Raw genomic sequence first — 21,345 nt, 5'->3', positions numbered from 1 at the left:
TTTATTAAAATTTAAGGAGATGAATCAACAGAGAGCAAGCTCCGGACTGGGCAGGGGAGAGCCAAGAGAGCTAAGCTGGGGCTCATGGGCAGTAGGGGCTTCTAGGACCCACCAAAAGCCCCAGACACTGGATGCATCAGCCACCCTCAGCGCTGGCACTCGGGTGGCATTCTCCTGCTGTACATGTATTTGTGTAGTTCTACTGACTCCATCAAAAGAATGCAGAGTCACACCTAGCACCCAAAGCTATGAATGTCATGGGAGAGGAGGTGCTAACCTCCAAAGCACCAAAGCTAACTGCTAAGCTAACTGCTAACTGCTAAGCACCAAAGGGAACGGGTGCTCAAGTAAGGAAGAAAGGAATGATATGACCATCGCTGCCAGCCAAAGAAGGCACTAAAGTTAAACTGAACTGCAGCTGGGTAAAATTATGAAAAACAGCACACGTGGAGCAGACAGACAGTGAAACTGTAGGGCCAGGCACGGTTCCTCCCATCCTGCAGTCTGTGGTGCTCCACGTCAGCAGAGCTCCCTACGGGTGGTCCGACAGCCACAGAGCCCGCGCCTGGGCCACACTGGGAAGTGAGTCCCGAAGGGATGATTCACGTTCCTAACAGAGCAGCCACCAGCCGCCCACTTTTCATGCAGACCAAACACAGGGAAAGAAACGTGGTGGCTCATCCCAAGCTCCCAGGGTGGAAGAGGCGTTAGGTTTCAGCTGTGAACCACAGTCCACATTTACGAGACTGGTGAGAGGGACAAAAAGCGAGGGCTTGGTGAGGGAAGGAGAAGAACTGACCATCGACATCTAAATAAAACCATCAGTCACACTCTGGGATCAGACCGCGACAGGAGACAGAGCATGTCCAACTGCCTTTTTTACTTAGACTGTATCTTTCCTGGTTCTCCCCACCGTTCACTAGGTGCGGTGAAGCCCTGTCACTAGGTAAGAGTGCAGGTTAATCCCCAGGGAACGTGGTTTACTCCAGCTTTGAGTCAGAAATTCATAGGTTCTTGGGCACTTCTAGTGGCACGTGCTTACGAGGAGCCATGATCATATCACACTTCGGCCATTCCTCAAAAGCCCTCTAGCTATGAAACCAAGAAATCTCAGAAAACACCTTCCCAGGAAGGAAATGGCATTGGGATGAAAAGGTGGTAGAAAAGCACTGATGTTCAAACAGGTAGGTCTCATCTGGTGGAAGAGGCAGGAGATAAGGACTGAAGCAAGAGATTATCGACACCACTAAAGAGATGCTGGACCACAGAAAGGTGAGACAGGGAAGCTGAAGGGGTGAGGCAGATCCCAGCCTAGCAAAGGTCCAAGCAGAGAGGTTTGTGGCCCAGGGAGAAATGGGGCATGGGAAACCAGCAGGTCAAGAGACAGTGAAGAGGCCTCTGGAAGGGCTCTAATCACAGACAAGGATAAAACCTCTACAAGATGCTTGCAGCTGCTGAGGAAGGAGGGAGGATTTAGCACACGGTGTTGGAGGTAGACACAGAAGGCTGACTGCCTTGTGCACTTCAGGATTTCTCCAGTGCAGCCTTGGGTTTTATTGGGAAAGACAGGCAGGAGTTAATGCTGCTAAACTGATACTAATGACTAATTAGCATGAGTTAAACAGTTAATTAGAAATTAGCGAAGTAACTGCAGGGGGTCAGAGGCAATGGCAGCACAGTGCCTACGGGAACCACATGAGAGGAGCAGCGGTAATGCCGGTGCCATGGGGCAGCCTCAGCCTTGGCCGTCCAGGCAGGAGAAGCAGGAGCGATGCCCCACAGCTCTGCAGGGCTGAAAAGTCACTGTCCCTCAGCCCTTGCCCCTTTTTCCTATTCCAATGAGGTGCACGTGCAAGTTCCATCACTGCACTTCTCTGCAGATCAGCACCACCTGGCCCAAGGGCCTGCAGGGTCAGTATGCCTGGTCGCTGGGAAGGGATGGAAGGGAAGCAGTGCACAGAAGCTGAGACACCTACAAACTGCATTGCTGAGACATTCAATCCAAAGAGATGAATCTTCAGCCAAGAAACTGTGACTCATGATTTAATTTTTCCAGGACATAAGATTTCAAAGTGATTCATTTGGTCAGAAAAAAAACAGCTCCACCATTTTTCATTCTGAGGTAATGTTCACTTCATACTGGTTTTACCAATTTCCAGTTAGCACAATAAAATCCAGTTCCAGGTGATACTCTTACAGCACCCAGACTTCGAAGCTCCCCTTTCTGTCACTGAAGTAACTATTGCTTTTGAAAACAAACCTAATATGCCTAACTCTTTCTTTAAGAAGCTTCTACAGGTTCGATCATCTTCAGCCGTGCAATTAAAGCGAAGCCAGTGTATTTATTTTGTTCACAGAGAAGAAACTGAATGAAACCATATTTATAGTCTTGGAGCAGAGTCAAAGCCCTGCTGAACTATTAGCCAAGCGTGCAGATCATTAATTGCTATAAAAGCCACTTACAATATGCATTTGATATCTGCATTGTTAAAGTGTTCACTCTGGTCAAAGTAAAATGGCTCAGCTGGATTTTCTCATCCTCAGGGTGAGGCTGGAAAGCATCTGATGTGAATTTCAGCAAACTAAACACTTCCCCTCCTTACTGAAATTCCTACGCGTATCAGACAATAAGCCTTAACCTCAAAAAAGAGTTTAGGATCTGGGTAACAAACTTGGAAATTCTCCTTCAGCCTCATATAAAAGCAAAATAAAAGAATAGGGGAAAAGATGGTCTTTAATTTTAAAGGGATTTTTCGTATTAAGCTTTGGTCTAAATGCCCCAGCCCAGAGATGATCTAAATTCATTCCTCATCAGAGAGGAAACTGCACCTCTCTCAAGTAGATATCACTGACAGACACCAAATTAACAAACTGAAGCCTTATATTTTCAACATAAATCTAAAAGATTCAGCTCTTTGCAAAGAAAATATACAGAGAGCAGCTGCCAGAGCCGTAGCCTTAGCAACCACACCTGCTTCATACTCACGTCGGCTTTCATACATGCTCCTGGACTGGGCCCAGATTTTGAATGGATCTGGCTTTTTCTGCCCAGAACTGTCCGGTTGATCCCCAGCCGGCACCTCGGCAGCGGTGTAGTCCGGCAGCACCTGCGTGCTGTGAACGGGGGAAGCGGTGTGCCCGCTGCGGTGGCTGGAGACGCTATGCTGAGAACTGTTTTGGCTGTCTTTCCTTTCAAGTGGTTGCTGTAAGGAAGAAAACGAGTGGAAAGAGAGAGAACAGACGGTTATTGGTCTTTGAGTGGGTGTTTTCCATCAATTTTGCTCCCTTCTTTGATCAGGGTTTCTGCATGCACATAAGTAAATATATAAATCTCACTTTTTCTGCTACCAGTTAATGCTGGGTACAGTTAAATTCCCCAATGACAAATTTTGATAGGCAGACTGACAGAAAGAGATATGCAAAACAAAGTAGTTTATCATAAAAAAAATATGCCATTCTCCTTCTCACCCATAAAAACAAATCTAAATCTCATTATAGGTTACTAGTTTCAGTGCACTTTTTTTTTTCCTACATTAAGGCAGAAAAATTCAACAACCTTCTACTCGGATAACATTAGGGTCTAACCTGAGCCTGCAATAAAAAGGAAAAACTGCCAGATTTTACTGTGAAAACTTAACCAGTCCCTCTGAAACAGACTGAAGCGCAGCCCTTACTATGCAAGATCCCTTTTCCTCTGTAGCTCTTGCAACCCCCACATCACAAGTGGGTGGACAACAGAGTACCACTTGCATGTTTCTGCTTCCCAGAGCATCCACGGGGATTACAGCAGACCTTCACAAATGTGAAAATGTCTATTTGCAGTTTGATTTCCTTGTTTTAATTGAGCGTATTAAAACAGGAAAAAATACGTCCGCCTAAATTCAAGGCTTATTCAAAAGCAGTATGTCAAGAGCTCTGTCTGCTCAATATTTAGCTAAGCAGGGCACATAATTCTGAACTCAAATTCACAACGGTGTGCTCAAATGAAGCACAAGTCACATTTGCATTGCCAGGATTTGCCAATATACAGCAAAATCCTCCCTCAACAAGAGCTCCCCGAAGAGTACAGCAAATGTTTTTTAATGCTCTTTTGAGATGACCTTCAGGTGGCATCAAGGTTGAGTCCAGTTTCCCACCTGCTCCCGCAGAGGGAACCGGCATGTTCCTGGGGCTCCTGAGGCACAGAGGGCAGCTGGAAAAATAGCATCCTACAGGTTCTTTGTACAACATCCACAATTTCCTGGCTAAAAGAGGTCAGTCACACGTACCAAGAAACCTCAGACCAAAATTTAGCTTCCTGCTGGCAGGGAATACCCAAACCCACTGCAACACGAGTCTCTGCTTTCAGGGACTTCTCCACAGAAACCCAAGCAGGGGCAGGGAGAAAAGCCAGTGGCAAACACGGAGCAGATCAGCACAGGGGGGTGAAGCGCACACAGGTCTGGGGACCTCCTGCTTTCCACTGAACATGAAACCCCAGGTGGCCAGTGCTCCACCACAGCAGGGCTGAATTAATTACAGAGGAGAAAGTCACCATACAGAAGTGCCTTCTTTTTGAGTCTTAACAATAATATCTCCCGGTTTGTTTTTTTAAGTTGCACATATCTTTAGGTTTACACTGAGAAAAAAAACCACCTCCAACAGCCTCGCAGCCTTACAGTCAAATTGTTGATCCACTACCAGCATTTTTTTAAATGATATCTTGATCGACTAGACTGTGAAATTGCCTTTGTCCTTTAAAGCAATTTTGAACAAAGCATACCTGCTGTGATTACTCATCTGCAGACTTTCAAATACAAATATCTGAACCAATTTCAAACATTTTTAGCTTTTCAAGTGGTAAAAGAAGCTAACTCACATGCAGCCCTTCAGTTTTTAAATGAAGCAGTTTTAAAACATCTATGCTGTGGATAATCACCCCTATGTAACTTAAGAATAAAATAAAATTTAAAAAAAAAAAAAAACAAACAAAAAAAACCACCAAAAAAACAAAAACACTTTACAACTCTCAGTCCAGCCATCTGGATTGTTTTGTTTGCTTGGCCAAACTACTAAAATAACTACAAGCATCCTGTGAAACTTCAGGCCAATCTCACTGGAAATAGCTGGTTTACAGAAGTTGGAGTACAGGGACTAAAATGTGAAGCTTTATTCAGCCCTTGGGGAAATGCTGAGAACTCTCTGACTTAAAACTTTCTGATTCAAAAGGAACAAAGTTTGAACTGTAAAACGTGCTCTCACTTTACAATATGAAATGTCTAAATATTGAACAAACTATGAATTCTATTTCGTATTTGGGTTGCAAATGGAAATGTTGTCGTATTTCAAGCAAATCCACCTCTAATTAAATGAAAGTTGCAATTGCAATTACAGAGACATTTTGCAAGAAACTGGGGAAAACAACTTCAGAGGGACAGTTGTTTTTCCAAACAGTAATTCCTTCAAAAAGCCCGAAACATCTCTATTTAGGAGTTGAAGAGGGGAACAGAGAAAGGGGAACATAGCCATTGAAATAATGAATATTTGTAATTAAGACAAGACAATATTAATTGACTTTCACTTCACCAGATGAGGCCAAAAAGGTTTGGGGCCCAAGTTCTTCTCACGTGCTGTAGCAGCTTCAGCACATCATCATCAGGACCTGCAGGACCCTGCGCTCTGCTGCACTCCCGCAACGGGGAATGGCCAGGTGAAAAAGCTTGTGTCTTGGTGCAAATGTGGAGCTTTCCAAAGAGAGACCACAGGCCAATGAAAGGATGGCTTCTCTACCTCCTGCCTGGTTCCTAGCTTCAGCTCCAATCCTCCTGGGTACAGATCTGACTGACTGGCTCACTCAGCTCACACAGAGGCAGGAAAGCAGCTAAATCAGGGCCAGAGGAGCACAGGTGATAGATCACTGCAGAGCTGACGGTTCGGACCTCACCCTGAGATGTTGGATCATGGTTTTCAGTGCAAAGTTAAGCTGATCAGCTGCGTCGTGTTGACTTCTGATGGTTGACTTCTGCCATGGGGCACTGAACTACCCAAATAAGCAAGAGCATCCCAGCCCTCCAGAGTCTAAGGTCTTCTCCAGAGCTGTTGATAAGCATAAACAGCTTGCCAGAAAGACTCTTGACCAAAAGTGGCTAGAAATCAAGACTACAATGACTAACTTAACTCCATTTAGGCAGACTGCATACTTTAATACAAGTGATGGGAAAAAAACAGTCACCTTGGTACTATATTACAGCTGGGACAAAATAAATACATGGAAAGCCGGAGCTTCTCGTGCCCTATGCAAGCCCCAGGTTTGAGCTGCATGGCCCACGCCAGCTCCCATACACCCTTGCTAAAGCTTTGCAGTGCTCATCCTGTAAAACGTAAGATGAAGAAAACGTGGTATTGGGAAGGTGGTCTTTTCTAGCTGCCCTCTCCCCCACCAGATGAGGTTAACAGAAACACCAGCATGGCTTGAATTTCTGAGGGCAGCTGTAGGGGCAACTGCTGCCGAAGAGGGGGCAGCAGCAGTCAGGGCTTGGGCATACATCAGCCTTCCAGGATTTCTTCCCCCCTAGCGTGCAAGCTCATTTTCAGCCACAAGCATGGCATCTGCCAACCCAAAAGGCAGCTTCTCCCTCGGCAGAGAGGCTGAGTGAGCCCACACTGAGCACTACATTGTCCTCTGACTATGGGGAGGGAAGAAAACAGCAAAGGTGATGTGAGCCAGGGAGCTTGAAGCTGTTGTGTTTCAAAAAGAGACAGGGAAAACGGCTTACAGAAGTCACCAGGTGCCTGGAAAATGCTACAGATGCCCACATAGCAGAAACCAGTTTGTCATTCATGCTAAATGAAAGAGTAATTAGATGTTACTTTGTACAGTGACTGCTAAAACAACCGAGGCCCATGACACAGCTGAGAGGTGGCTGCAGGCAGAGATGGGACACTAATTATTAGCAGCAGTTGTGTATGTCTGTGTCAGGCAGAGAGAAACCCGCTGCAGAAGAGGCAATGGTGGCAGAGAACACATCCTGCGGCATGAACGGACACCAAAGCTTTTTGGCACGGGATTCTGCAGGCAAAAAACTGCAAGAGTTGCTGTGGTTTCCTCCCACTGCATTTCAAGGTGTGGGGGGGGAATGGTCTCTGAATGAAGAGGGATGTATTGTACAAACACTCGTGTTGTGGAAGCAATGTCACCTCCTGACAAAAACTGGACGCTGGCAGAGCCCCAGGTGCTGCCTATCCCACCCAAAATACGTGGCAAGTCTCTTTTCAGGAACAGGCTTTGCATAGGAATTGCATTTTTGGCCACAAATCAGCTATGCTGACAATGCATTTGTTTACACCCAAAAGAAAAAATTAGGGTTTTGGAAGAGCTTAGGACTTTCTTCACCCTGCAGTGATCCCATCTTCTGATGATCTAGCTGCAAATTTTGTGCTCTTGAGCTTTTTGGAGAAGCTGGTCTTGGCAGCGACAGTAAACCAAGCTGGAAATGGGAATCTTTGCCCCCTTGTGGAGTTTTTTGATGCAAGCACCAAGGACAAAAAAAAGAAAAAAAGGAAAAAAAAAGTTTGTTTTCGTCCACATTATACCAGGATAATTGCACGGGAAATTGCTATACTAAAGAACTTGCACACTGAAAATATATAACCCCAGATGGTCAATAAAAAATATTATCCATTTTAATCTAAAAAAGAATCAATAGGAAACTGAAAACAAAAGAGCAGCACAGTGAGCTGCTGTGCGCGTGTCCTTGGTGGGAGGGAAGGGGGAAGAAAGAACTTGGAAGTACCCAGTCCCATATTGGCTGCAAACTTCTGTTACTAATCCAGCTCTTTCATCAAGGTTGAAAAACTCTCCTTAAAAAATGAGAAGAGGAATAAAGCTTATCAGAAGATACACACAGGCTGAAGAATGCAGCCCAGGAAAACTGAGCTGAAGGCAGAAGAACATTCCCAGACTGTGTCACAGCTCCAGCGCTAACAAACCTCTCCAAGGGGCTGGAACACCTCATCCCAGCTGAGAGGTATCCAACAGCCTGCCATCAGCCTTGTGGGAATAACAGGATTGGGCCAACAGCTAAAAACACAGCTTGTTTGAGAAAGATACAGCTGTTGGCAGTAAGTCAGGAGTGTCCAGGCTTTGGGGAAGAACACCAGGTAACATGAGAGGGTTCATCGCTGTGCTGAGCGAAGCACAAGAGGATGGACACCTGAGCTTGTGTCTTCCCCTACGCAGCAGAAGAAACAAAGAACGAGCACAAATTAAGATCCAGCCAACTGTTCCCAGCCTGGATGTGCACTGTCCTCTAACTGCAGCTAATTTATTAATTAAGGAATGATGGAAAACAGTCCCCCTGCTCTGGGTAAAGCAAGCGGGGGAAAGGGGCAGCACACTGGTCCCAAGCCCCACAGCCAGCTGTGCAGTGCTGGGGACAGCCCATGGTGCTCAGCTCAGCTGGCAGCACCCGCATTCGCCCGACAGCTGCACGTGCAGCGCACCACCCCCGGGAAATGCCGGGGCAGGGTACGGCGAGATGGCATCCCAGCCGGGGAGCATGCCAGCGGGGCAGGCCTGGCTCCCCCCTGCCAGGGCATGGCCAAGGGGGCCTGGCTCCCCTCGCCCCGCCGCCAAGCAGCAGCCCTTCAACTGAACCAAAGAAGGAAGGTGTTTAGCAATCCACCACTGCTTTTATGGTTTTTGACCATCACCTTGGCCACACAAGCTCTGCTATTGGTGTAAATCCATCCCAACCAGCCCCAGGACAGCTTCCCCCTCTGCACACAGGTGCCCCGAGGTGCTCTGCTCCAGGTTTCCATGCTCAACCCGTGCGTGTCACCGATGCACGGGAATGAAGAAGCAGCTGCACCGACTCTGACGCGTTCTGCTCTGCCCCTCCGAGGAACGGTCGGTCATTAACGCTGCCACACAATGCAGCAGTATAAAACACTGCTGCTAATTACCGATGCAAATGATCCGGTGTGCAGGCAGGGGGAATAGGAGGCTCTGCTTTTTGTGAATTCTGGCTTTAGAGGCAACAGCACCGCCTAGGGCCCTCATAAAAATTATAGGAGGGACCCTAAAACAAGGTGAGAGGGGGTTGGGAGAGGCACATAGGGAATGGGACTGCTTTCCAAGGCTGACCGGCTCCTCAAAGGAAGCAGGAGGGAGAAATCTGCTGTTGCAGAGCTACACCTGCTTGCAAGCTGGCTCTGTTCACCGAGGCAGGATTATCCCCACATGGATTTAGACGCTGCCCAGATTTTCACGGTGCACCGCTGCTGACCAGAGAAGCGTCTGGCACGGCAGGATCCCGCTTCACCTGATGCCGACTGCGCGTGTGGCAAGGCGGGAGCCTCCCCGCTTTGAAAAGACCGAGGCTCATTGATCGGGGCTGGCTTAATGACAGCAGCCAGAGTCCGGATCGAGCGCAGCCACTGCTGCTCCGACCGGGCAATAAAGTGCAGGCAGAGAGGAGAAATGTGCCGGCCACGTATGTATTTTACACGCTGGCTTCTGGTTTACCAAAGGCTGAAACAATCTCCGCGTATGACAGAGACGAGTGCGCAGGGTCTGACGTGCCTGTGATTTGCGAGGGAGCACACCCCGCGCTTCTGCCTCTCAACATTAACGCGAGCTGACAATGGTAGAGGCCTGGGCTCACATGACTTTAATCAGCGCTGCCCTAAGCCATCAGAATCACATTAATTATTTCAGGGCTTTCTTTTTGGATGAACAGAGAACTCGTATTAAAAGCAGGAGCCTGCTACTCAGCCCCTTCGTAAACCTCTTGCCCAGGTCTGCGGCGAGGTGGGCTGCGCCCAGCTGCTGCTCCTGGCACCCATCGGGGACTGCCCCTGAAGTTTCGCACTGTCTTACAACACGGCAAAGACCTCACTCGCTCTGCATCCCCAAAGCTGTTGGGTGAGAACTCCTTTTTTTCCCCCTCCCTCTCCACAGATAACTGGAAACTTTCAGGCTTTTAAGTATTCCCTTTTCTTTAAAAATGTAAAAGGTTTCTTTTTGTTGCATATTAATAGCACATTAATTTCTTCCACAACATCATGCATGGAGCTTTAACGATACTTTAGATCACAGCTTCCATGCTATTAGGTAACATGTCATCCAGGTAACAGCTTTACATGGAAATAGGATCAGAAGGGACAAGAAAATACTGCTCTGTTGGTTTGGGTTTGTTGTTGGCTTTTTAAAATAAGGAATCTCCCACCTGCAGCACAATCCTGCTCAGTATGAAAATGCCTCCAGAGCAAGCGCTCGGACAGCTACCTGTATTCCCTGGGAACCCTAATCACGCTCCGTTCATGCTTTGTCTCTCTCAACAAGGTGCATGCTTTCCCGTTCTGTTAATAATTCAGCCGAGTTACTCGAGAAAACTCGGGGAGTTAATGGAAAAGGTTGGTGCCTGTGAGCACCCGACAGGAATTGCTATCTGGCAAGAAGGTGGAGCCTCCCATCTTTCCAAAAGGAAACAATAGCTTTTTTTTTTCGGTAAGTTAAATGACAGAGAAGCTCATCTGCCAGGGAAGAGGACCTGTAAACCTGATGCTTTATTTGCAAACAAGTCCCCCTTCTGTACTGCATTCCTCTCTCATCTCCCCATGCAGCGGGAGCCGTGCAAGGTAATCATGGTTGCAACAGAAAGACAACTTAACCAATCGAGACCCACAAAGAAAACGAGCCGAACTCATGCCTTTCTCCTTCAAAGCAGACAAACAGACAAAAATAGTAGCTGAAAAGTGCTTACCGACTTTGGGCTCTTCTTTGGGACCGGCAGTCCTGAAAAATGGCAACAAGGGAAAAATAAGCATTAGCATCTAAACGTTACCTTCCCTTCAAGAAAAATCCCTAGGTGTATCATCCGAACATAGCCATCTGCAGAGTTATGTCAGCTTTCGCTCTCGCATCGGAGTTACCAGTCTGTTCATATCGAATCAAAGCACAGGGAAGAGGGAGAGCGAGCGAGAGACGGGAGCGGGGAAGAGGGAGCGGGGGGAGAGCTCTATCTGCATTAGCTATGCTGACTTGTGCTGCAGCAGCCGGGAGGCTGGGAGAGAAACCCACAGCCCTCAGCGGCCGCCGAAACCCAGTGCTTGGGCAGAATCTCAAATGCTCCCCTGGATTACGGGAGACTTAGCTTACAATTAAGCCCAGGCTATTTCCTTTTGACGCGATCGGCTCGGCGATTTTATCGGACCAATCGCGGCGGCGCAGGGGAAACAGGTTGATTTTTTAAAAAGTATTTCTTTAGAAATCGATTTGTGAAAAGAAATTGCGCGTTGGCTGGAGCCGGGAGGCACAGGCTGGGCAAAGGAAAACAAAAGCATGAAGAAGAATAAGCTTTTATTCCTAAAATCGTTCATGTTACTGACAAAACACGTGTTTTCCTTCCTGTCCATCCTAAGTATAAATCTTTGAAGCCAGAGATTTTATCGGTTAGCTACAATTTCAGAGAGCTGAGGCTTGAAAACAGCACTGCAAATGTCCTGACCTTTGGGGGGATGGCTAGGGAGCTCGGAGGAGCGGGGCTTACACAGGTTGCAATCGATGCAAAGGAAGAAACAACCGGGAGGGCATGAAAGAAGGCTTTTTCAAGGACAATTTTACATTTTGGAGCAGCCTCTTACTTGCTTTGTGATGAGCAAGAGAACTCAAGTGGGATTTCTATTGACTACTTCTGCATACAGCCCGATTCCTAGCAGCAAAGGAGCCACTTGTCCGGGGGATTTACCTACAACGCAGGAAAAGCTCTTTCCTGGGCATTTTGTGAATGACCTTCCCTTCCCTCCACCGCTGGAGGAGAGGGAACTCCCCATGTTTTGCTCTGTGTGACACTCCAGAAAACAAACATAAACCAAAACACAGATTACACTCCACATTAAGTGCTCAGTAATTCAGATGTTTGAAATCTGCTTTTGTCTTTAGGATGTGATTTATGTGGCACTTATGCCGCATTACGTGTTCTACTTTATGCATTTTGTGTGTGCTAAAAACCCATGCCCTCGTCTAACTTTTACACAGAGAATAAAATAAGTGATGCAAGTGAATTACAAATCTGTCTAGGAAGAAGCTCATTTTAAGGTAATTTGGGAGATGTTAGTTCTGAATAGGGAAGATCCATGATTAAAAATGATAAACAGAGCTCACTTTGCTGCCGGCTCACAGACTGGGATGCAAACTGTAATGAGTATTTCAAATGAAATTTTTTCGTCTTTTGAGGAGTATCTGTGCTCTGCACATTACTGATGCTTTCCCAGCCGATAGCTGATACCCCTCCAGGCGCTGATTGATCGAGGGACAATGAAACATCAAAACTGTTTGAACTAAACAACCAAAACCGCAGCTTCATTTCTGCTGACGGTGACTGTGTTTGTATAATACACTTTAAGAGGAAAGCACTAATAATGTTCATCGCAAGTCACATTTTTAACAGGCATCATTTATCACAGAGATATACGCACAGATAGAGATCCTCCCTCCCTCTCTCTCCTCCCCTTCCACATGCATGCACACACGTTTACTCTCCCTTTCCAAGAGATGCTCTTTCCTATTAAATCAATAGGTAGCACAGATCGCCATGCACGCACGCACCCTTAACAGACCAACATGAGCCAGAAAAGGTATTACAGCAATTAAATGCTCCCTGCAAAAAATTAAGCGAGAAGCAGCTGGGCTGCTGGTTCAAATTGTACCAGAACTCAGTTTATTGCATCACAAGCATTAAATGTTACAATTTACTAAGTATGAACTACTGAACAAACCTTTCCTTCAAAGTTTGACATTAATTTTAGCTGTTCCAATCCAAAAGAGATGGAAAATGGTTGAAAAATAATGGGAAGCACATCAAGGCCATTGTTCGGCAGGTCCTTCAGAGGCCGATGAATCTTACAGTGTCACTGCTCTGTGCCAGACTTTGCTGCAGAACAAGCAGTAATTGACTTTTTACCAAAATAAGTGACTGCAGAACACGTTAACAAATGTTGGTAGTTTTTCATGGGACAAGCTTACAGTCAGGGGAATAATGTGCCTGTACATGTTCCTGCAAAAATGTTATTTATTCATGTAATTAGGGTCTCATTTTAAAACTCCTGACGCAGCAGGCTAAATGAGCAAATGATAGGTATAATACATAGTTGTCATGCTCAGATGATGGAATGGATATAGTATTTAACAGCAATGAACACAAAGTGCTTGAACAACCCCTAAATCCTGGGAGCAACACTAGCAACAAAATGCCGAGCTTTTCCAAAAAGCTTCTAGCAAAAATAATTGCCCAAGCCTATGAATTTGGGATGGTGCCAACTATGAATTACAACATTCACCTTTTGATTACATTAATGTGCCCCATCACTGCCCAGGTCACTGCCCAGGTCACTGCCCATGCCGTGCCTTGCTTGGTATGCTCATCCTCCTGGCTGCCCCGTCCCCTCCTGAAGCCTCACGGCAGGTTTTTCAGAAGTAAATGGGCCAGGCAGGGACTTAACACCCAGTTTCCATCTCTTTGGCATTGTCCAAGTTTTTAGTGGTCACAGTAATGGCATTCACATCCCAGGCTAAGAGAATCCAAAAGGCTTCTCTGCTGCTCTGCCCTCAAATCTCATAACAGAACAGTAATAGTTTATATCAACACTGTTTGCAACATAATTCCTCTGTGATTTAATGCCTATGGACATCTCTCATTAGTATTTGAAACGCACCTTCTAATTTTGTGGGTTTCAGGAGGTGCAGATTAGAGAAGGTGGAAGAGTCAAGCAACCCAACAGGGCTGTTGTCATCACAGAGTTAACAGTGTTTTAAAACAAATGAGCACATCTGGTAAACAATGTCAGTATGACCTAAAACCCCTTGAATGGGCTCATTGTAGCTACTTACTAAATGTGCCTGGAATTAAATTAATTAGAAAACACAAATTACTCCCCTCTAAATAACAATGTAATAAAGCAACTGCTTAATGAAAAATATCAGTGATCAGTGAGCAATCCACAAGCACAAAAAAAGGGATTGTAATCAAACTAAATTCACAGACTCGTCGGCAAGGCAAGAAAGGCTTTCATACAAGGTTAGTCAAAAATGAGTCAGATGCAGGGAACTAAATTAAACTAATTATCACAGAGATTATTACATTTATCTTAACAAAAACCTCTCTCTTTTCTCCCCGGTACTCCCTAAAGCTCTATGTACAGCTGGCTGCATCCATCTGCTCAACTACATTTTGTAACATAGGGGAAAAAATGCAAATCATTAAGCCAGTTTTGTACCATGACTTCAGCACTCTTACCGCCATCACCCACCAGGAGCAGTACTCCGTTGTGTGACTCTATAGTACGTTGCGAGCAATGTGGTCCACGAAGTACAGCCACAACCCAGCTTATTTCATATTATTTGGCACGTGTTAATCTTGCAATCTTGTGTGGTAAACCTGTTGGAGCTGGGGAGCTGTGAGCTCCCTAACCCTAACTAGCATGAGTTCATGGAAGAACCCACTGGACCCTGCGTGCTGCTGTTTCTAACATGCAATTTAGAAATTTTAGGTCCTCAATTTTTACAGGAACATTTTCTCAAATCTTTTGTCTTTATGCAACCAAAATAACATGAGGAGACCATAACACATAGTAAATTCCATTTTACTGAGCACATACAGAATGCAACGTGTGTCTGCAAATCCATACCATAGCCTGGACCCGATTCTGGTGGGAGCCCAGAAGGCCACACATTGCTCAAAGATGACTTAGATGGACACAAGATGCCCTGTTCCACAGCCCTACATTTTAGAGACAGTGGATCAAAATGATCAGAAGTTCAATCTTAAGGAAGACCTATCTTAAGGCACCACGGGAGTCATCCAGTCAACCCATCTGAACAGCTTGGTTATGTGAAGGCCAGCTGGCATGAACACTTCTCCCTCCAGCACAAGAAAAGAAAAAAAAAAAAAAAAAAAGTATGTATTTCAATGGGATTTCAACTGAAGTTGGAACAATTCAGTACCAGTTTGCACAATCTACCATAGGACAAAGGCACTTGAAATTGCTAAAAGCCAGCCTAGAAGCCAGACTAACATCTTACTTATTGCTGACGATGTTTGTGGCTACTGCTCAACATTTTTCAAGTTTGGGGTGTTTTTGCACATGAAGGAGAAGAACAACTGTGTCTGGATCTTCACTTCTCAGGACTGCTTAACACTTCCAGTCCGGACACCTTGTAGGCCATCCATAACCAACAGCAAAAAAAAGCCATAGGTGAGCCTGGGTGAAAAGGTCACCTATTTGGTTTTGCCATAATGTCACCTGCAGCCTAGAATGCACAAGAGCTGAAAACTAGCAGGAGATGAATAAAAACACAAGAAAAGAAACATTTCAGACTGTGTCACAAGGTTAACATTTACAGAGAAAATGTTCCTGCCTGGAAAAAAAAACCTCAAACCTCAAGCTTTCTAAATAACAGCTGCTTAAACTACACTGAATAAAAACCAAAGGCTGCATCAAAGAAAACAGACACTTCAAAAGATGAGGGGTAAAGTACTGGAGTCAGGGGGTACAGAACCATACACCTGGCACTGCGCATTAATGGCTGCTTTCTGCCTGCAAAACAAGGAACTTTAAATAATTAACGCTAATGGCCATTAGTGCTGCGAGGGGGGGGGAGGGGGGGGGGCAGGGGACAGGAGGCTGGTGGTGACAAAGCAATCCCCTTGATTCTGTATAATCCATTGTCAAAGAATTTCTGATACTACTTAAAAAAGTAGATGCAACTTGATCTTTTCCAGACTGGAGAAAGAACAAGAAAACATACCAGAATAATTTGCAGCAAGAGAGGCAAGCTTATACAGGCATAAGGCACACCATCACGAAAGAAACCCCTACCTTGTCCCTGTCCAACTTTTGTGCTCATCATCATGAGTTGCATAACAAGAGTGTCACTGCACTAGCAAAAAAATTAGCTATGCAATACAAGCTTTAAGTGCGAGAATAATTTACACTGCAGGAATAATGCCTTGCCATAAATCAAATTTGGTAACTAACAAATACAGTGAAAAATGTCATGTTTCTGATGCTTATATACAATGCTAATGCTAACAAAGCGATGTTTTCAAGAGACCATCTCAGGCATTATTAACTCACTGGCAAAAAAAAATAATGAGGCATAGTATGTTATTGCCATTAACAAGAATTTCAGTTCTAGATTCTCTAAAGATGTTAAATTGCATTAGTCTCAACTACTCATTTTTGGTCAGGATGCTAAACAATTCTTCATAACTGAAGTCTCAGTCATATTTTCAGCATCTCAAACCAGAATTTATCTTAGAAGCGGTAAAGAAGACATAGGCTAATAAAATGCTATTTAATTACTAGTCAAATATAAATTTAACTATGTAGTAAGATACACATGGTAATGCCAAGACAGTAAGATAATGAAGAGATTGAGAATTAGTGTGACAATTACCCATCTAACTTATGGTTATAAGCATGTCAGCAATTCTTATATTTGTATTTTGAAGCTCATTAAATTAGTTTTTCCTAATGCTCGGGCTGTTGGAGTCATATGCTTAGATGAAAATCTCTGTTAATATTTAAATAAATATGTACACAGACAATACATTTCTGAAACCTCACGAATTCGAGAAGGCAAATACCAGAACTGGAAAGTAATAGGAAACCTCTATGTTCTTTTTACATAGATATATGTGCGTGCACACATGTATTATTTTTTCACACACATAAGCATACATGTGTGGATATGCATGAAGTTACTCTACCCTTTTCCACAAGCCCACAAAATCCATGACTTGCAAGGTTTCTAGAGCACATCTCACCATTTTTGGGGCATGCTGCAATTTCGAAGACGTTGAGTCCCACCCCCCTTCATGGCCATGTGGGTACCGAAGGGCAACAGCACCTCCAGGCCAACTTCAGGGGCCACTCCAGGCTCAGCGCGGAGGACAGTGGTAGAGGAGAAACCGCATTTTGCTGTTGTCACACCTGTATTTGTCCTGCTCTGTGAGGGTGGTTGTCTTCAGACTTAGCACAGCACTGTTAAAAGGTGTAAATCCCCATCCTCAGATCTGCGTGGCTTATGGCAGATTCTCATATTTCATCTTTGGAGAGCTGCCTGCACAAAGTGGATGCCTACAAATAGGGCCCTCTTGGCACTAGTTTAATGCTGCTATTAATAAATAACATCCCTTAATAATAAGTTAATATTTATGTAATGCTTAGCCAGATTCAGACCTGGGGGTTGCACATGCACGCATGGCACACGAAGACAGAAAATTATTACTAGAGAACAATGGTTTTGCAGATGTTTTCACAAAATATAACTGTATTAGATTGAAAATACAGGGTTTTTTTATTAAAATAAATTAGTAACTCAACACACTTCAAAGTATGTGATTGTACATCTCAGAAACCAACCCTTAAGGATAAGGATGGAGTCAAAACCTCTGTAATAGATATTCACCTGCCACATCCCTACCAACATCACCTTCACGTGCCCCCACTGCAGGACCCTGACCTGCCCCCGCATCCTCGGTCAGCTCTGTTATCCCCCTGATGCTCAGCCTCCTCTGCCAAACCTGGCTGGCCTACGAGCCCCTGCCGATCTCTCCAGTCCAACTCATGGTACTTTGCAGGTCTTCTGGCACAAAAGACACAGCTTTAGCAGGGTCCTAAAGCTAGTGTTGTCCTAATCACTATCACAATGACAGAAATAAGTCCATCCGACCAAGAAAAAGTAAATACGAATAAACATAAAATCCCAATGCAGAATGGGGAAAAAAATTAATTCAGAATAGAGACACTTAGAGATGCAGGGATAGATATTTAAAACCAATCTGTCTCAGAACAAAACCATTGACTAGTCCATTACAGAGCCATCCTTCTTCCTCAGTTTTGCCTACCTGCTATTGCTTTTAATGACTCTCCAAATGTATTTAATTATTGATAAACAAAGACCTTTCTTGGATTTTTGATACCTCAGTAATTCTGTTATGGGTGGTTATTATAATGCCAAATCAGGGCAGCAGCCACCACACCTACCTGCAACGTGGCTGATAAAACCTCATTATCTACAAGTACATGCCCACCAAAATGCTGCACAGTCAGTATGGAAGGGTAGGAGGAAAAACTGGGCAGAATAAACCCCCCCTTGCTGCACTGCTCCAAGTTTGCTCCGTTTCCCTCTGTGCAAATCCCGACGAAGATGTGGAAGGCACATCTCTAGCTACATCTGCCTTATCTAATGCATGCTATTAGGTTCTGCTGTGCCACCTTGTGTTACATCACATCACATTTGATAGAAAACAACATTGTGTGGGTTTGTGTTGCTCTACTTACACCACTTCAGCATTTAATACCAAAACCAAATCAAAACATAAGAGGGGAAAAAAGCGCCAACTTTCAAAACCTCAAGCTAAGGAGAAATAAAAGCCTTTAGGAAGAATTTCAGAGCTCTCACCTTTCATCTGCTAAGCAATCTCCTGTTTTGTTCTCAGCTGAGAGCCTACTGCTTTCTGCAAGATAACGTGGTTCATACAATAAAACATCCTGATGGGAAGATTTCAGACATTTTTTTTTTCTTCCAGCATTCAGCAAATGCTTTGGTTTTCTTACTGATTTTAAAGCAGATCTAGATTCCCTGCCACAGAAAGGCAGTCATGCGCATAATGTGCACACCACCACTAGCGTGCTGTCAGCATGCAAGATTACGCAAAACTGACATTATTTCATTCTTCCAAATACGTTAATTGCTCACCTCCTTAATAATTGAAGTACAGGTTTTCTCGTGGCCATAAAGCATGCTTCTTGAAATATCGCAAAACTTCAGGAAATTATGTCAGCCCTTGAAATTAATGCAAAATATGTAACAAAATGCCAAGCAATGAATCAGCAGCTGTTCTATCCTATTTCACCTTTCCAAGCGACTCTGGAGCTCAGATGACACACAAATCTGGGGGAAACAAGCTATAGCATAGATAGGCCACGCTGCCACAGAAATGCAGGGCAACTGATGTAAAACTAATGCTGACCCAAAAAGCAGATTTCACAGGCACCTCTTCATTTGCTTACTCATTTCTAGAAGAGAATCAGTGCAAATGGAGTTAATGAAGGGTAGCTGAGGGGAAAACACTTGTGCCTCAAATGACTAACAGATTAGTGTCAGCACTTTGCATGTATCACACCAGCAAGAGCTGGAATTCTGCAGGCAATTAGAATGTCCACATACCAGCGGTGCTGATTCGCCTGTACCATCGAACTGTAATATTTTAAAGCTGTTGGTTTTGGAATCAGGTGCTCATATGACATTGCGCTTTGTTTGAGAGTTTCTTAGCCTCCAAGGGTTTAGGAAAGGCAATTGGATATGAATACTAGAGGCTTGAAATAAAAAGACAGAAAGAACTCTGACGTGGTCTTTTTGTATCTGGAATTTTGAGAACTTAATGTAGGATCTTTAAGCGCTTGAGCTTTTTCAGGCTGATATTTGAATTTGCTGCTATTTCATCTGGATGCCTTGCATTGAGAAACTCCAGCACGACCTGGTAATGCTAATTAATTAGTTCTCGCAAATGCACTATTTGTATGAACATTAGTAACGCGCATCAAACTATTCGTTGTCTGAACAAGCTACTGACAATTACCCTTTGTGGCTGCAGGCATTTGTAGGCATCCGAAACCTTGGTGAAACCCTGCTGCCTCCTGGAGTCTAATGGGAGCCTTGCCATGGACTTCAGCAGCACCAAAATTTCCCCCTTCATGCTTTTGGTAAGCAGAGTTATCCCAAACCTTGCAAATTCAGATCATCAAAAACAAGCGGCTAATGTCACTAAGATTAACACCTGTAAAGCACTTTGAAGCAGAAAAACACTGAGTAATCCCAAAATATTACATTATTTACAAGACGACCTGATTTTAAATGTTAAACTCAGCTTATTTTTATCACAAAGAGAAAACAAGCTCTTGCTAGCTTGCTTTACAAAACCAATTACCAGTGATCAGTGTATGGTGCTGCATAACAATACAGAGTGTTGCCCCAAAAAGGCGTATCTAACACTCTGGAGCTGTTTGGGGGAAAATTAACTTGCACAGTGAGTGAAATAACATGCACATAAGCAATTCTAATAAGGGGTATGAACTTCAAACCTCTTATTAAAAATATCACAATGTGTAACATTTCCTTTATTTCATCTTTTCCTGACTTCAACTGCTTTTTGTATCAGCTCCTTGATATACTAGTCCCTAATCAGAATAAGGCTGTAAGAGAATAGTAAATGTGACATCAAACTTGCTTTAAAGTCTCATCAGCCTTTTTTGGCCTTGTTAGAATAGAATCCCACTCAACAGAAAGAAAAGAATAATAGAGTGACTCAGTGGTTTGGAAAAAAAAGATGCAGCGACTCCCAACTAAAGGTTCCCCTAGACCTGCTCCTTCCCTGCACCTAAGCCCTAAGTTTTAGCAATGTGTTTTTACTAGGATTGTCTGTTTTCAGAAAATGGAAAAGTAACATGCAAAACATCTTAAAAACATTTCATTTCTAATGCAGTTTGTAGACCAACTTACAAACTTTACTAATCTGATTCCCTTCTTCCCAGGCAAGCCTCTTTAAAGGAAATAGTAAAAAATAAACAAGAAGAAACAATTAAAAGACAGGTTTTTAAATGCCAAATGAGAGTCACAATTTAATCAGGAAATCCATAATTCTGGAATTATAAAGTAATAGACTTGGAATACAAAGGAATGAACTTGAAAAATAAATCTTGGTATTACATGTGGACATATATTTCTTTAAGCATACTATGAGTCTGATTTTTAAAGTACAATTTATTATCTAAAAATATACTATAATAGTAGATATATATGTACTATTATATTATATAGTACACATATATTAATCACTAGTGGGGGGTGCCTATGAGCTATCAAAAATACCCCCCACCCGTTACTTCTGGATGGACAGCTCCAAATAACCTGTACTGAGTGACACATCCATCGCCGAGAGATGCAACAAACAGGTTTGATGCAGATACCCGAGTAGAAGGTACTGGGAGCTTCGGTAGCTAGTGGTGGTTGAAGAAGGTAAGGCAAGGAAAAAAGAGGTGACTTGAAATGGGATTTTTAAAAAATGTAGAGGTCAGTTGAGCACACCAGATGGCAGAGAGGAACTGGATCTGCTCCTGCTCCGGCCGAGGGAAGATGCTGCCACAATGCGCTGGGCTGGGGAGTAGAGCAAGAAAACCAGCCGTAAAGGTGGCATGCACAATGACTGGCACTGTCAGCTCTGTGCTCTGAGGTGGGGTTCAGGGGGGCTCCTATGAATCCAAACAGAGGACAAAGACCTCAGTATAAACCTCTGCTCC

The 21,345-nt window shown here is 44.2% G+C and overlaps 1 protein-coding gene across 22 annotated transcripts in view; it reads right to left on the bottom strand.

The window, feature by feature from the left end:
• The window catches only part of MAGI1 (membrane associated guanylate kinase, WW and PDZ domain containing 1), a 355,911-nt gene that overhangs the window by 28,227 nt on the left and 306,339 nt on the right, over positions 1-21,345 (bottom strand). For all 22 annotated transcript variants that reach the window (XM_040593740.1, XM_040593748.1, XM_040593741.1 and 19 more), the window contains 2 exons: positions 10,746-10,777; positions 2,987-3,203 (listed from right to left, as the gene is read on the bottom strand). In XM_040593740.1, coding sequence (XP_040449674.1) covers positions 2,987-3,203; positions 10,746-10,777 — 249 coding nt within the window. The remainder of the gene's footprint in view (positions 1-2,986; positions 3,204-10,745; positions 10,778-21,345) is intronic.

This window comes from Falco naumanni, chromosome 4, assembly GCF_017639655.2.
Source record: "Falco naumanni isolate bFalNau1 chromosome 4, bFalNau1.pat, whole genome shotgun sequence".
In the NCBI taxonomy this organism is placed as follows: domain Eukaryota; kingdom Metazoa; phylum Chordata; class Aves; order Falconiformes; family Falconidae; genus Falco; species Falco naumanni.
This window is presented reverse-complemented; position numbering and strand designations above follow the sequence as displayed.